This window comes from Prunus persica, chromosome G1 (assembly GCF_000346465.2).
Source record: "Prunus persica cultivar Lovell chromosome G1, Prunus_persica_NCBIv2, whole genome shotgun sequence".
NCBI lineage: Eukaryota > Viridiplantae > Streptophyta > Magnoliopsida > Rosales > Rosaceae > Prunus > Prunus persica.
In genome coordinates, this window is record NC_034009.1 from 27,621,008 (window position 1) to 27,636,400 (window position 15,393).

General features: G+C 37.4%; 2 protein-coding genes across 2 annotated transcripts; one reads left to right on the plus strand and one right to left on the minus strand.

Moving 5' to 3' along the window:
* Nucleotides 37-3,385, minus strand: LOC18794051. The gene is made up of 8 exons (XM_020554920.1): nucleotides 3,194-3,385; nucleotides 3,046-3,101; nucleotides 2,469-2,631; nucleotides 2,093-2,181; nucleotides 1,494-1,626; nucleotides 1,209-1,301; nucleotides 638-740; nucleotides 37-472 (listed from the first exon to the last, which is right to left on the minus strand). The coding sequence occupies exons 1-8, from the start codon at nucleotides 3,338-3,340 to the stop codon at nucleotides 99-101; spliced, it is 1,158 nt and encodes a 385-aa protein (XP_020410509.1). The 5' UTR covers nucleotides 3,341-3,385; the 3' UTR covers nucleotides 37-98.
* Nucleotides 3,544-6,266, plus strand: LOC18793460 (single-stranded DNA-binding protein WHY1, chloroplastic). Its single transcript, XM_007222413.2, has 7 exons — nucleotides 3,544-3,892; nucleotides 4,240-4,340; nucleotides 4,485-4,577; nucleotides 4,893-4,987; nucleotides 5,351-5,424; nucleotides 5,774-5,862; nucleotides 5,983-6,266. The coding sequence occupies exons 1-7, from the start codon at nucleotides 3,628-3,630 to the stop codon at nucleotides 6,100-6,102; spliced, it is 837 nt and encodes a 278-aa protein (XP_007222475.1). The 5' UTR covers nucleotides 3,544-3,627; the 3' UTR covers nucleotides 6,103-6,266.

The window sequence follows — 15,393 nt, forward strand, 5'->3', positions numbered from 1 at the left end:
TTTAGACTTCAGACAGTTGATGCATAACGAATTTCATTTTTTGGATTTGTCTGGTAAGGCAGAAAATTGTTCCATGGTTCAGATTGATAATCAATCTTTCAAGAAGATACAATTTTATTAGGACATGTCCTACTATTATGCCCATTTTGTTGGCACAACTTGCACTTGTATGCTCCTCTGCGACCAGAACTGTGAAAGCCTTTCTTTATATCAACACTGGACTTTACCCCTAACAGTTTAGGGCATGTCCTGCTATTATGGCCTCTTTGACCACATATCTTGCAATGGTGATGTCTTCTAACTGCGCTTTTGTGGCTGCCCAACCTTGACTTTGGACAAGTTCTTCTGTTATGGCCTTTTTCCCCACAAATGCCACACACGAACTGCCTATTTATCAAACTACTTTTCAGTTCTGGACAGTAGTGTCTCCTATGCCCCTCACGTCCACAGTGTCTGCAATAAAATTTCACTCCTGTATCCCAGAAATGAAGCAGATCAAAGTCATGAGGAAGGAGGCAGTGTAAGGTGCAATCAAAGGGTCGCATAATGTCACTAACAACGGATGGAAACGCATGGTATACAAGTTCAACTAAAGCTGTCCGCAGCAGTAAACGTGCTATGAAGTATAAGAACTCACCCTTCATTGCAATGCTCCTTTTGCGACGGTTTTCTGGGTCACTAAAGAAAACTTTTAAAGCTTCAGAAGCACGCTTTCTTGCTGCAGCAGTTCCCTTGGCTTTCTGTGATGCATACAAAAAGATCATGTTGAAATTTTTTATTTCGAAGTTAGAAATGAAAGCTTCAACACAAACATCCTTTACCCTTCCACTTCACTTCTACATCCTAAATGAAATATCACTGATTAACTTTGTTTCATTTGTTATTTACCATATGAAAGTAAATAATAAAAAGAACAAAATACTGATTCCCTGTTCTGCTTCTTTTAAGTACTTCCTCAACCTTTCGTGCAAAAAGACAATCAAGAAGAGTAGGATTTGTGGAAGCCTTGACATTTCGGTTTGATGTTTTATCATAAGTTTTGAAAGCCCCTCGATGTAGAGACATTTTAAGTAATCTAATTAGCAACAAAGTTCCTTAGAATATATAAAACAATCGCCCAAGATAGTCAATATTTTATCATATCAACAAAAATGAACAATAATCAAAGTTAAATATCCGAAGTTCCAAAAGAGTAATTAATTCCTGACCTTAATTGCAGCCACTCTTTGAGCATGAAGCATGGGATCACGATGGATGATTTTCATTCGCTTACTAAATAGACCAGTTTTGGCATTCAAACTCTGCAATCACCAAACTAGACAAAGAAGATTAATTTATGATAGGGCCACTAAATATTGATGTCTTTTCCTTTAGTAGAACACTTGAAGAACAAATATACGCAAATGCAAAACTGAGCTTCAAGACAACAAAACAATACTCCTGTCATGTTTTCTACATGCAACATGTCAGGTAAGGTTGAAGCAGACACTAACTTTTAGAGACCGGCTGATCTTCAGTCCGACTTCAGGAGGTGGTGACTGGTATACTCGCTTTGATTTTTTCTTCACATCCAGCTTTATGTCTAAATTGTCAACTTCATCATCTTCCTTCATTTTGAGAGGAGAACTGCGAGGAGGAAAATAATTAATAAAGAAAAAAAGATCTAGGATCACTCTGCATCACCAGAGAAAATATGTTCGGCAGTAACAGGGCGACCTCACTTTAACCACACAGTTTGATGTTATAAGCCTTTTTCTGTGATTTTGAATAGCACATAGATTACTTATTTCAATGCACAAAAAGTAAGTGTTCAAGGTACCTTTTAAGATACGTGCGTGGGTTTTAAAATATGTGTGTTTAAGAGCAAGTAAATATTTAGGTTTAAAATACCACTCAGAAAAGTAAGTGAAACATGGAAGAGTTACTAGTTTGATCTGAAAATTTAAAGCAACAGTACATGACCAGATAAGAAAGGCATTGGCTAACATTTTATAAATTAGATGGCATATACAAGGCAAGGAAAAATATAAAATCTGGAAATCTAACCAAGTGTGTAAGTTAAATTGTTAAAATAGGAAGGTTAAGAAGTTACATTGAGCGGGCTTTCTCCCATGGTCGTTCATCAATTGACTCTTCCCATATGACACAATCTCCCGAGCACTGACGACAAGTCATTATGCCCTGTTACCATAAGCAGAAGGTTAACAATTTAGAGTTGCCCTTGAAAATCAATGCCTTATTCCTTCATAATAATTATGCATCATAACTACCATCTAAGGATCCCACAATCATCCAACCCAAATAAATTAAAGATAAGAGGTAAAGGAAGAATAATGTTCGAAACAAGATTCAACAGAAATGAACCAATTTGGGCGGGTTGTGATATTTAAGCACACTACTCTTCTTATTATTAAGTGCACATGCTTCTCATGTTTTACTGATACACAATAAACGGGAAGAGTATATACCTTCCCAACACACTGTGAACAATCTGATCTGGACCTTTCTATACCACATTCTGAACAGGGAGTATAGCCCCTCCCTCGGCAACTTGGGCAAGGTAGCTCTCTGATATACTGCCCATTTGGACCGAACCAGGATCTTGGTTTGCGTGCACCCAAAGTAGCATTCCTAAAATTAATAAAGCTATATTAGGAAAACATGAGAAGCATAGATGCAGACAGAAAATTCAATAAAATCCAACCGCGAAAAATAAAATTCATCTAATGTATCCAAAAAAAAAAAAAAAGAGCATTGATGCAGATAGAAAATGCTAAAAACTGCAAAATCAAAGATTGAGTAGGTCACTGAAGAAGAAAGCAGGCAACTTTAACCGTTCGCATAGATGCAGCATATAATCTTTAGCTGAAAACAATGCCTAGTTGTACTTTAGCCCCCAATTAACATATATTGGGCCAACAATATCCCAAACCCATGTACTATAAGCAATAATAAACGAAGAAAATCCATGATTAACAGAATTAAAAATGAAATGCTATACATAAACAAATGAAAGCTTAGGACTTCGGAAAGTTATAGACTCGCCTTGGCTTTAGATTGGCCTCGAGCCCGAAAAAGTCCTCAGAAGGATCATAACCCAACTGCCATTACAATCCCAAAATACCAACAATCAAACCAAATGCAATCAGATTTTCCACAAAAGTTAAGAGTTTGAGAGAGAGAGAGAGAGTGCCTGTGTTGCTTTGGTTGAAGAGGAAGTGATTCTGGGCACGAAGCTGCTGCTACTACAAGCCCTTCTCTTCGAGTGACGGAAGAGCAAGAAGCGCACGCTCTTCTCCCTCCATTGCGGAGCAAGTCCTAAGCAGCACAGCGACGACATTTGACATAAAAAAAGCTCGAGATTTTGCAGTCTTTGTTGCTATAGTACTGACATCTCACGGGTGGCTGAAAAAGAGGCAAGGGGACGCGCCATTTCACTCTCGAGGTCCACGTGGCACGCGATGAGCCCATGAGTTAATGGGCTTGGGCCAAAACTTAAAAACAAAAAACGTCAGCGGTTGGTCCTTATCTGGCCCGCCATCGATTAAAGCATATGAGCCGGGAAGAGACTGAGTGACAGAAACACAGAGAGAGAGAGAGAGAGAGAGAGAGAGAGGAGTGTTAAGGATGCTGAGACTACACTCGCTATCTTCACCGGCGGTGGCTGCACAAAACCCTAACCAAAACCCTAAACAGTGCCTTGCTTCGGAGCTCTCAAGCAGAGCTAGGGTTTTCAGCACCAACAGCTTTGGCTTTGCTCCGAGTTTGAGCTCATCGAGGAAGAGGCTCTCCTTGAAATGTCGCCAGTCTGAGTACTTCGACCAGCAGAGGGCCAGTACCGCCTCTGCCCCTAACAAACCGTCTCCTCCTGCTCCACAAACTCCCGCAGGAGGTACCTTTCTCCGTTCTTACTATTTTATCTGTTTGGTGTTATAGAAAGTTGCTTCAAAATTGGATAGAGTTAAGGAACTGTTAGGTTACTGGTTTATGAGCAAATGACGAATGAGAAAGTTTGCACCTTTTCCACTTGATTCAGTTCTGTATATCCATATGGCCTGCTTAGGTCCATGAAGTACAGGGTCGAATTCGAACATGTTAAACTTAATTTTCCTTACCACCAAAGAGGGGGTATGTGTGGTTAAAGCTTGCAAAATGCTGGATTAATGTAAAGAGATTTAACTAGAATTTATTTGTTTTTGCTGTGATTAATAGATGTGTTGGTTTGGTTTGCCTGTGTAGGAACTGGGTTGCCGCCTAGGTTTTTTGTGGGTCACTCAATATACAAAGGAAAGGCAGCTCTTACCGTAGAGCCCAAAGCTCCGGAGTTCACAGCTTTAGATGTATGTTTGGTTTGACTGATGCTTCATTTTGTTTTTTGTAAGACTATGGTTCTTGGGCTATATTTGGACTTATCAACATGAACTGTGATTATGTTGTGGAAGGTCTAATTGCTTGTTATTGTGATGGTCTGGTGTCTTGGGTAGTCAGGGGCATTCAAACTCTCCAGGGAAGGCTTTGTTCTACTTCAGTTTGCTCCGGCAGCAGGTGTTCGTGTATATGATTGGAGCAGAAAGCAGGTGATCCGTGCTACTTTTGTTACTATGAATACTGAACAATGTATGGATTTACAATAAATTTAAGAATTAAAAACTTTTAGTAAATGATAATGGTCAAATGTTTAATTTGAATCACCTGTATTTTCAAATTGCGGGATCCTATAACCTTGATTGTTCACTTGTCATTTCATAATACTTCTATTCAAAAACATTGAGGTGTATGGTTACTACTTACCATTAATAAAACTTTATGGTAACTGTGTGTGGTTACCACTTATCATAATTGGAATTACGATGATTGCTAACATATGCAAAGTGACAATTGGGTTTGTGTAGGTATTCTCACTATCAGTGACAGAAATTGGAAGCCTGGTTTGCCTTGGCTCGAAGGAGTCCATTGAATTCTTCCATGATCCTTTTAAGGGGAAAAGGTACCATGCTAATTCTCTCTACTTCAATGTTTAATGGAGAGTGGAAATTTGAACTCCTTCAGTCTCCCTTTTTTTGCCTTATCATGGATTTCTGTAAAACTGATGGTGTTGCCTGTGCTCTATTATTTGTATAATGGATTTCTAATATCATTATTGAGATATCTAGACAACCAAAAAGGTTCAATTTTGTGATTCATTGTGACTGCAATAACTTGGTACCTCGCGATATGTGTCTGATGTCCGTGTATGTAGTACACATGATCATATTTCTGTGCATCTTGTACATGTTTCAGTGAACCTGGTTATTTAGAAGATCACATAATGTAAGTAATAAAATATGTAGAAAACTGTTTTGTTTTGCAGTGACGAGGGCAAGGTCAGGAAGGTGTTGAAGGTGGAGCCTCTTCCGGATGGATCTGGCCATTTCTTTAACCTCAGTAATCCTCTTTTTCCTTGAAAGCTTAGTGGTGAACATCACAATAATATTCGCCTTATTTGCCATACTAAGTGATTTAAGGCAGTGATTTTTTTTCAATTTTCAATCAATGTTTTGAGTATGGTTATTTATTGTTCATACATCGATGCTTTAGACAAACTTTCCCATTTATTCCTCAAGCGATGGACTTTTCAGTCATTACTAGACACCATTATGTTGCATGGTTAAACAATGGATATGCACATGGAAGAATTTAGGTACCGTATGTGAGCCATTTACTTTGCTTATTGTATGGTAGTTATGTTTTTAACGTATATTCTGTTTCTGTTATCATTATGGCATTGTTCAAGGTGTTCAGAACAAGCTTATCAACTTGGATGAGAGCGTTTATATTCCTATCACCAGAGCAGAGTTTGCAGTTCTCAAATCAGCTTTCAATGTATGATCTCTCACCCCCTCTCTCACACACCCACCGACCCAAATTATTTCCTTGTATAGAAGATACATGGATTTCCTGAATTCTTACTGGTTAGGACTCATATCTTTCTGTTCTTTGCAGTTTATCCTGCCGTACATTTTAGGTTGGCATGCCTATGCAAACTCCATAAAACCAGAAGATTCGAGCCGTATGAATAACTCTAGTTCTAGATATGGAGGAGATTTTGAATGGAGCCGGTAGTGGACATTGAGGGAACTCTTAACTGCAAATGATGTTCTTTTGATCTTAATCATTTGTGTTGTATCTGTTCTGTTATTAAACGAGTCCTCAAATTTTGGCTATTCGTTATGGAAAATTTAGTGCAGATTGAAGAATGAAATGGCTGACCCTGTTCTTTTCTCCCATCCAATAGGCTTACATTTAATCTATCTTTTTGAGTCCTGAGGGCCCAAAACTTTATGGCATCATTTTTCATCACCATGTAGCCAAAAATAGATGATCCTGTTATTTTTTGCCCTCACAATTCTCATTTTTGCACGAGATTTTCATTTTAATTCTCATTTTACAGTGGACCGACCCAAAGTTGTTTTTCTTTTCCTTCTCTCTTTTAACAGTGGAAAGTTAAAATTTCCGATACTCATTAACTTTTCAAATATTATTACTTTTATGTTAACTACGTGTTATAAGAGATGGTAATTTACGGATTTAAAATGTTAATCTCTCTCCCTCTCTATAATTTAGACTATCATTTGTATTTAAAAAATAAAAATAAAATAAGCTAACTGATAAGTTTCGCATTGCCCATTAATAATAATTTTTGGATTCAACACATTGAAATGTCACAAATAAATTAGTAACGAATGAATGAATAATTAAACAATGGACACGTTTGTATCCATGAAGTTTCTCTGTATCTATGCAACATGTATGTTATAATTTCTAGCAGGAAATGGTTGGTACTTAGTTATCTTATTAGTTGATATTCTAATTGTTGAGGTCCAAAAAATTTACAGTTGGGTCCGAAAACATTCTCGGCCTAAAACGATATATTATTGAGAAAAGACCCGATTTGGAGCACATGAAAGTTCGCCATGCACAAGTCACACTCCACATGCCATGCCAAATAAATAATTCGTCATACTAAGAATCGATATTAAGATTATAAAATGTATTAGCTCTATAAATCCATGCTAATTATCCCACCAAGCATCATAATTAAAACATGCCGAGCGACATGCCATGCCAAGCACGAAATTGTTATCTCACACACAACCACGCTACAAGCCTAATTGGGCTCAAGCCACTCAAACGCCTGGGGCTTGCTTGAGTGGGTTGTGGCATGGATGGTAATGAATCAACATGAGGCTCATTGATGGGTCGAGAAATAGAAGGTCTCGGGTTGCTTGGGAGTCTCGAGACTCAAGCCCATTTCTTAGGCCCAAACATGTGGGTGAAGCACAAGAGAGAAAAATAGCCCAAGCAAAATAGCCTATTGACACAACCAAAAAACCCAATGTTTAACAAAAATAGCCCACTTGCTTAAGGAACCACCTTGGCCCATACAAAACCCCAAAATAAGCCACAAAAATCTCAGTCCTTTGCTGAAAAAATAGAAGCCACATAGAGAATGTCTGCAGGATCATTGAACAGAGCTGCTGGGAGGTTCCAATACATGGAGGAAGCAAGTTTCAAAGCCAAAACATTCAAGGAACCAGGGGGTATTAGCGTGTAAGATACCAAAGAGAGAAACACCCTTCAAACCAGCATATATATCCCAACTCCTTTTCTCATCAGACTTGGCCATAGAAAAAAGGGAAGAAAGTAATAAAAGAGATAGCTGGGAATGGAAATCTGCCATTGAGACAGCTGCGGGGAAATGGGGCCTTAAGCTTCAAAAAAACTCTGATCTGGTACAAATAGACAGAAGGGATTTCATCAAAATGGGAAGAGTCAAGGAGGAAGATGAGAAAGGAGAGGAAAAGCTTGGCCAAAATGGGTAGAAGCCATTAGGGTTTCTTGAGAAGCAGTGGTTTCCAGCGGCTATAAAATGAGGCTTCTCCTACCTAACAAATCCAACCTAGATTCAGAGAGCAAGTTTTCTCTCTAACTTGCAAAAAACCCAACAATCTCGTGCACTGTTCACCCTTTTCTTCATTCTTCTCTTCTGGCAGACAGAGTATCTGTCAAGCTGCCGGAAGAGCATGTTCTTCATTTCTCTCTTCCTAGCCAAATCTCCTACAAATCTCTCCTTTCTCACCTTAACACTTCCATTTTTCCCCCTAAGAAAGCCTAAATTTCTCATTTTGACTTTGCTTCCATGCCATATGCCTCTCATGCCAAGCTCAAAAGTTTATCTGTAAGCATGCAAAAATTACCTGTAAGTTGCCATTGTTTTGGCCAATGAAGGTAACCAAAATACTTCCTAAGGCTCTGCTGCCCTTTTGAAGTATTTTTGGGACTTAATTTTCAAACTCAGACAAATAGAACAATTTCATCAGTCTGCCATTTAAGGCAGCTCAACTTATTTACAGTTGCCGGAAGAAAAAAATCCCCTCCACTAATAATTTTACTTATTGGCTGTATTCTTGTGCATGATCTAACTTGATTGACTAATATATTGTTTTAAACTATATACTGCTGCACAAAACGTCATGCAATTATTAATATTTCATTACACAAATAAGACAAACTTCTTGGTCGCTCTATCCTATGGCTAAACTACTTTATTTTTAAATATCTTGCAAAAAATAATAATAATTATCATAAAATAATATTTGCAGAAGTGCTTACAACCCAGGTTGCAAAGTGTAGTCGTCCCCTCCATTTTTAGTCCAACTGGAAAATACTTTCATATTCTAATTAACAAGTTTTTATCATAATTCACTACTACAAAAAGTGAAAAAGACGACCAGAAAACAACGACGGTCTAAGTGAAAACCGTCGTGGTTTATAAAAAGACGACGGTTCTAAAAACACCGTCGTGTAATACAACCTTAGACAACTAAAAAATGGAGTTTCAAATGGCTGTTCAAAAACAACGACGTACATAATTAAACAACCGACGTCTATTTGAAACAGATTTCCTCAGTGTAAAATCAATGCCAACAAAGAACGGCAGAAGTTATGAATCGACCGATGTAGAAAGTAAAGACGACGATTTCAATAAAAACTGCCGTTTTTACTCATAAAATAACACGACGAGGTTTTCGTATAAGACGCCGTATAATTACAAACAAATCCACGGCTTTAAAATACAAAATATCGCCGTATTAAATTAATTTACAACGACGGAAAATATAAATATATCGACGTCATTCTCGTATAGTTCTACTACGTTATCTTTAAATCGTACAATAAAATTTATCGTCGTATTTATTCATTTTATACGTCGTACCTTTAATTTTAACGGTCGTCTTAATAAGAATTTTTGTTAACAATTTTTTTCTTTGATTTTCTTATCCTACGTCGGTAGATCTACTTAATGACAACTACTTAATGACAAGAATTGAAATAACCACGACGGTTTATATAGAACACCGCCGACATAATCAGTTTTGTCTGAGATCTTACCAGATGGAACTCTGTTCCACATCATAATCTTAACAGATGACACAGATTTGCAAATATTGCGTCGTGTTATATTGCGTCGTGTTAGTTTACAAATTCTAGAACATTAATTTCCCTCATTTTAAATTTCCTCGGGAAAGAAAAATCTATTTATCACGCTTTGGAATTGAAAACTAAAACTGAAAGAATACGGGAAAAAAAACTCCATTTATAATTTAAAATTAAAATCCACGTCGGTTGTAGTACACTTAACGACGTTTAACAAAATAATCTACGTCGGTAATTATAAATCTACCGCCATCGTAACTTAATATAGACGACGAGAAAAGACGACGGTAGAACAGAAAACCGCCGTTGTTTCAGTTTCTTTAACATATCTTTCTGCAGGACTTGTGTAGTTCAAAGCATTGACAATGTCTTCATCATATCTCCCAGAAACTACTGATTCAATTGCTCATGCTTTAGAGGCCATCTGAAGCCATTTCTATTCTTTATCGCATTCTTGAAACCCATCTTCTTCTTCTGAAGCTCTACGGATAAAGGAAGAGGCTATCACAATAAATCCGACGGATCTTCTTAGGCAAGAAAATCAAGCAGAGGATCAGGCACATCTGATCTTCAGATTTCCCTGAGAAGCGAACTTTCCTTCGACAGCGAGTGGAGGCCAGGCTTGCATCTCTTTTGATGGAAAGCAAGGAGTATTCAGAAGCACTAAGTGTCCTATCAGGCTTGATCAAGGAAGTGAGAAGGCTAGTTGACAAGCTTCTTCTTGTGGACATATATTTGATGCGAGTAAGCTCAATTTCTCTTTGAGAAAACATCCAAATTATTATCTTTGAGACATGAGAGACTGAGAGAGGAAGAACTTGGAACCTTAAATGTAAACCGAAAATGAATGAAAGCGACAAATTTATAGAATAAATTTTTAAAACCAACGGCGGTCCTTGCAAACAAACCGCCGTTTAAATTGTAAAATCAACGTCGGTATGATCGACGTATATTACAGAAATCCACGTCGGTAAATTAATAAAAACGACGTGTTAAATAATATACCATGACGCGAGTTATTACTTATGTACTTTAATTTTTGAGTTTACTACGACGGTACCTACAAACTACTGTCGTATTTATTTACCACGTCCGAAGTTAAATGTACCGTCGTATTTTGTAATTTATACGTCGTAGTTATATGTAACGCCGTATTATTTTTTTGAAATGGTTTTATATGTAAGCAACTTTTCGTCTACTTGACTTACACATTTGTTGTTTTTATATTCTTATTTTATTTAAATCTGTCATCCAAAAAAGAAACTTTACATATTGCAGAATATTAATTTCCTTCGTTTTAAATTTCCTCCGGAAAAAAAACTCTATTTATAACGCACTGTAATTGAAAAATAAACTGAAAGGTCACGGGAAAAAAAATTCTATTCATAATTTAAAAATTAAAATCCACGTCGGTTATATTAAACCTAACGACGTTAAATGAAATGATTCCACGTCGAATGAAAAATATTGCGTCGTTTTAGTTAAAAACGACGTAGTTAAATGTAACCGCCGTATTATTTTTTTGAAATGGTTTTATATGTAAGCAACTTTTCGACTTACACATGCACTGTTTCCAAACCCGATTAAAAATTTCAATCTCCCAGAGAAACCTTTTCGTCTTTTTTCCTTGTCAGAGCATTGTCAGAGTTTCTCATCGTCTTCCTCTCGTCTTCTTCGTCGTCTCTGAACTTAAACATCGATCATCTTCCTCTTGCTTTCATTGCACGCAAAAGGTAAGCTTTCATTTTCACTATTTTGGTTACTGTTTTGCATGCTCATACGTTTTTTGTTTGAAAAATCTTTTTACCTTTTTTCTGGCCAAAATCATTTTACTTCTTTCCAAGTTTGATAAAATATACAGACAAAGAGAGAAAGTTTCCAACTTTGAAGACAACTACATCAACTAAATAAGACGACGGTAGACCACGACGGTTCGTCAGTTGTTCTAGCGTCGTCTGAAAATTGACAAAGTTGTTTTTAAAATAATAGTCTTTTTTTATATGCTTGTTTAATTGCAGGTTTGATTTCGCTGAACAATGGTTTTTGTTTTTCCCTTATTTGATAAAATATAAAGAAAAAGAAACTAGGGTTGGTATCTAATATAGACGATAAAATATAAATAATAGTTTACCACGACGGTGTATTACTATTGACGTCGTGTGAACATATATACCACGACGTTATATAAATAATGGTTTTAAACATTTATTACGTCTGAGATTATTTCATTGCGTCGTCTAAAATCATATCATACGTCGTATTTTTTTAATACCGTCGTTTGTGTTCTTAATGTTTTCCTGAAATATTTTCACTTGCAGTTTTGTCTGTTAAAATGGTTTCTCAACAACAAACTAAGGATTCTGGCTCCAAGAAGCTTGGAATGGTAGCTCCTCAAGATAAGTCTTCGAAGGAGATGAAGTCTTCGAAGAAGATGAAGTTTGCTTCATCATCTGCTGAGACAGAACAAACCAGCCAGACAACAATCTCAGATGATTCAAAGACTGGTCGAGGTATGAGCACAATGCCTCGTGTTGTGAAGAGAAAGCTTCAGAAACTGAGGCCAATTGTTGAGTACAATAAAAGGGGGAAAGGTGTTGGCCAAGCACATATTGAGATGCAGTCGTATATTGGTGTGTTGGCACGCTCCAGGATCCCACTTGTGGACAAGAAATGGTCCCAAATCCCCAAGGATATAAAGGAGCAGATTTGGGAAGCAGTTGACATGGCTTTTGTCGTAGGCCAAGGGGGCAAGACCTCTGTTTTAGCTTCTGCTTCCAAGAAATGGAAGGATTTCAAGTCTACACTAACGAGGCATTATATCCTTCCATACACCAATGACAGGGAGAAATTAAGCCAACCCCCTGAAACATATAAATTCATAGAGAAAGCACAATGGGATGCCTTTGTAGCTTCAAGGCTATCCAAAGATTTTGAGTCTGTGCATTCTCAACATGCACAGATTAGGGAGAAACTCGAGTACAATCATCGATTGTCTCGAAAAGGATATGCTGGATTGGAGGATCAATTGGAGGAAACCATGCCTGGGGTAGAAATTGATCGATCTACCTTATGGAAGAGAGCTAGACAGGACAAACATGGTAACATCCCTGATCCAAAGGTGGCAGAGAAAGCAAAATTAATTGTAAGCCTACTATCACTCTGTTTTAAATTTTTATTAAACTGTGAATTATTCTTATTACGTCGTATGTTATATTTTTCGTCGTGTGAATGATATTACCACGTCGAAAAGTTTTTAAAAACGTCGTTAAAGGTCTAAATAGGAATCACTACTATGTTTTCTGTAATTACAGCATAAGACGTCGGTGGTTCATTTTCGCGTCGTGTGAATGATATTACCACGTCGAAAATTTTTTAAAAACGTCGTTAACGGTCTAAATAGGAATCACTACTCTGTTATCTTTAATTATAGCATAAGACGTCGGTTGTTTATTCATTTCGTCGTTTTAAATAAATAACCACGTCGGTATAACTACCGTCGTGATAAGTTATAATAACGTCGGTTTATACGTTATTGCGTCGTGTGAAATTATATAATACGTCGTTTGTACATAAATAACCGTCGTGTGTTTTTTTGTTTATCTTTTTTTAGGATGAATTGCAGAAACAAGTCTCGGAAGGCAAAGTCAGAGTAGATGGCAGCAATGATGTGCTGACCATGGCTTTGGGCCCCGAGCATCCAGGCAGACTGAGGGGAGTTGGTGCTGGTGTTTCCCCAAGGCAATATTTCAATTTGCCCAAACCACAGAGGGTGAGCTTTGACGACCGTTTGAAGGACAGTTTAAGAGTTCTCCTTCAAGAAGAGACTAAAAAGATGGAGGCTAAGGCAAGGGAAGAGGCCTTAAGGATGGAGGCTAGGACAAAACAATTGGTAGAGGCTGAGAGGGAGCATTTCCTGAGTCAGCTTTCCCAATTAATTCCCAATTTTGATCCAAGCATGCTTAAACCAAGAATTAGCCAAAGCCCCAAAAATCCAATGTCTGACAAAGCTAGCTGCTCTGGAGGTGATGTGAGATCCCTACATTTGGAGGATGATACTGCCAAAATGGGGAAACATCAGCCAGATGAAGAGAAGGAAGAAGAAAAAAGAGATGAAGAGAAGGAAGAAGAAAAGGAGAAAGAAGATGAAGAAAAGCATGACGACAAGGTATGTTCACATAACTTTGCCTTTTTTATTTGTTTTTCAAAATTTCAGACGTCGATATTTTTATTTAATCCGTCGTTTGTTTAAAACTTAGACGGCGGAATTTTTTTAAGACGTAATAAAATATTTAAACGACGGTTTTTGCACCGTCGTTTAAATGGTTTCAGACGACGCTTTATTCATAAAACCGTCGTCTTTATTGAATTACCACGACAGTTTTTTCACCGTCGTTTAAATACTTTTAAGACGACGTTTTATTACTTAAACCGTCGTCTTTATTGAATTACCACGTCATTTTTTTTATTTCTTTAAACAGGTTATTGAAGTTGGTGCTTATTCAAATATGGAGGCGCCATCTTCTTTAAAAACCCTTTGTCGTTTTGTGGAAACGACACTCCTGCCTGAGGATAAGACACTCCAATTTACAATTGATAAGGAGGTGTTTGGTGGTGAGCGCGATACCTTCCTCCTGCCTGAAGATATTACACAATTTGCAGGCATGGAAGAAATTGGAGCTACTGTATTGGCTGTATATATGAGGTTTGTACTTCTAAAATAATACCTCGTTGGTTTATATATTGCGTCGTCTTAACTAACTAACCACGTCGTGTTAACTAACTACCGTCGTGATAAATATATTATAACGTCCTCATCTATTTCAGTACGTCGTGTGAAATATTATAATACGTCGTTTTTTTATACATAACCGTCGTGTTTGTTTGTGCTGACTTGTTTATATTATTTTATGTATTTAGGTACTTACACGATGTTTTGAAACAAGCCAATATGTGCAGCATGGTTGGCTTTATCGACCCTGCTACAGTTAGTGCCAACTCTGGCACAATAACTGAAAGATCACGACTGGTAGCAGCTCGACTTCAGAAGACAGACGGTGAACAGCTTTTCATGATGCCTTACAATCCAGGGTTAGTCGCCTTAGGATTTTGTTTTTATGATTTTCAATAAATGACAGCTTATAAACTAACCACGTCGGTGTTTTATTTTATTTAGTCGTTTGAAACTACTAACCACGTCGGTATTTATTTGTCGTCGTGATAAATATATAATGTCGTCGTTATCTACTTTATTTCGTCGTGTGAAATACTATAATACGTCGTTTTTGTAAATAACCGTCGTTTTTATATTAATTTTGTGCAGCCGTCATTGGATCCTGCTGATTGTAAGAGCAAAGAAGGAGACCGTCTATTTTCTGGATCCTCTGCCAGGTCATCGTGTGGTCGACGAAGAGGCGAAAAACATCGTGAACAGTGCTTTAAAAATATATAATACCCACATAGGCCGAGCAGGACGTAAAAATGTAATTTGGAAAACTCTCTCAGGCACACCAAAGCAACCCAGCAATGTCGAATGCGGGTATTATGTGATGCGCTTCATGAGGGACATCATCATGGATCCTTCCTTGGGGTTTGAGAATAAGGTAAGAAGAAATTACCTTCATACATTTCACGTCGTTTTTTGTATTATCAACGACGGTCATGTAAAATTAACGTCGTTGAATGGATATACTACGTCGGTTATGAAAAATATCGTCGTCTGTGATTGAATTTCTTTTTATTTATAAACCCTAATAGTCATTGTTTATGCAGTATGCCAAGGGAAACCAGGAAGCTTCATACCCCCAAGAAGCCATTGATGAAGTCCGGAATGAATGGGCAGAGTTTGTTTTCCAAATTATTAAACAGGGCAATTATTGAACACTTGATATTTATGTATAATGTACAAATTTTCTCTAT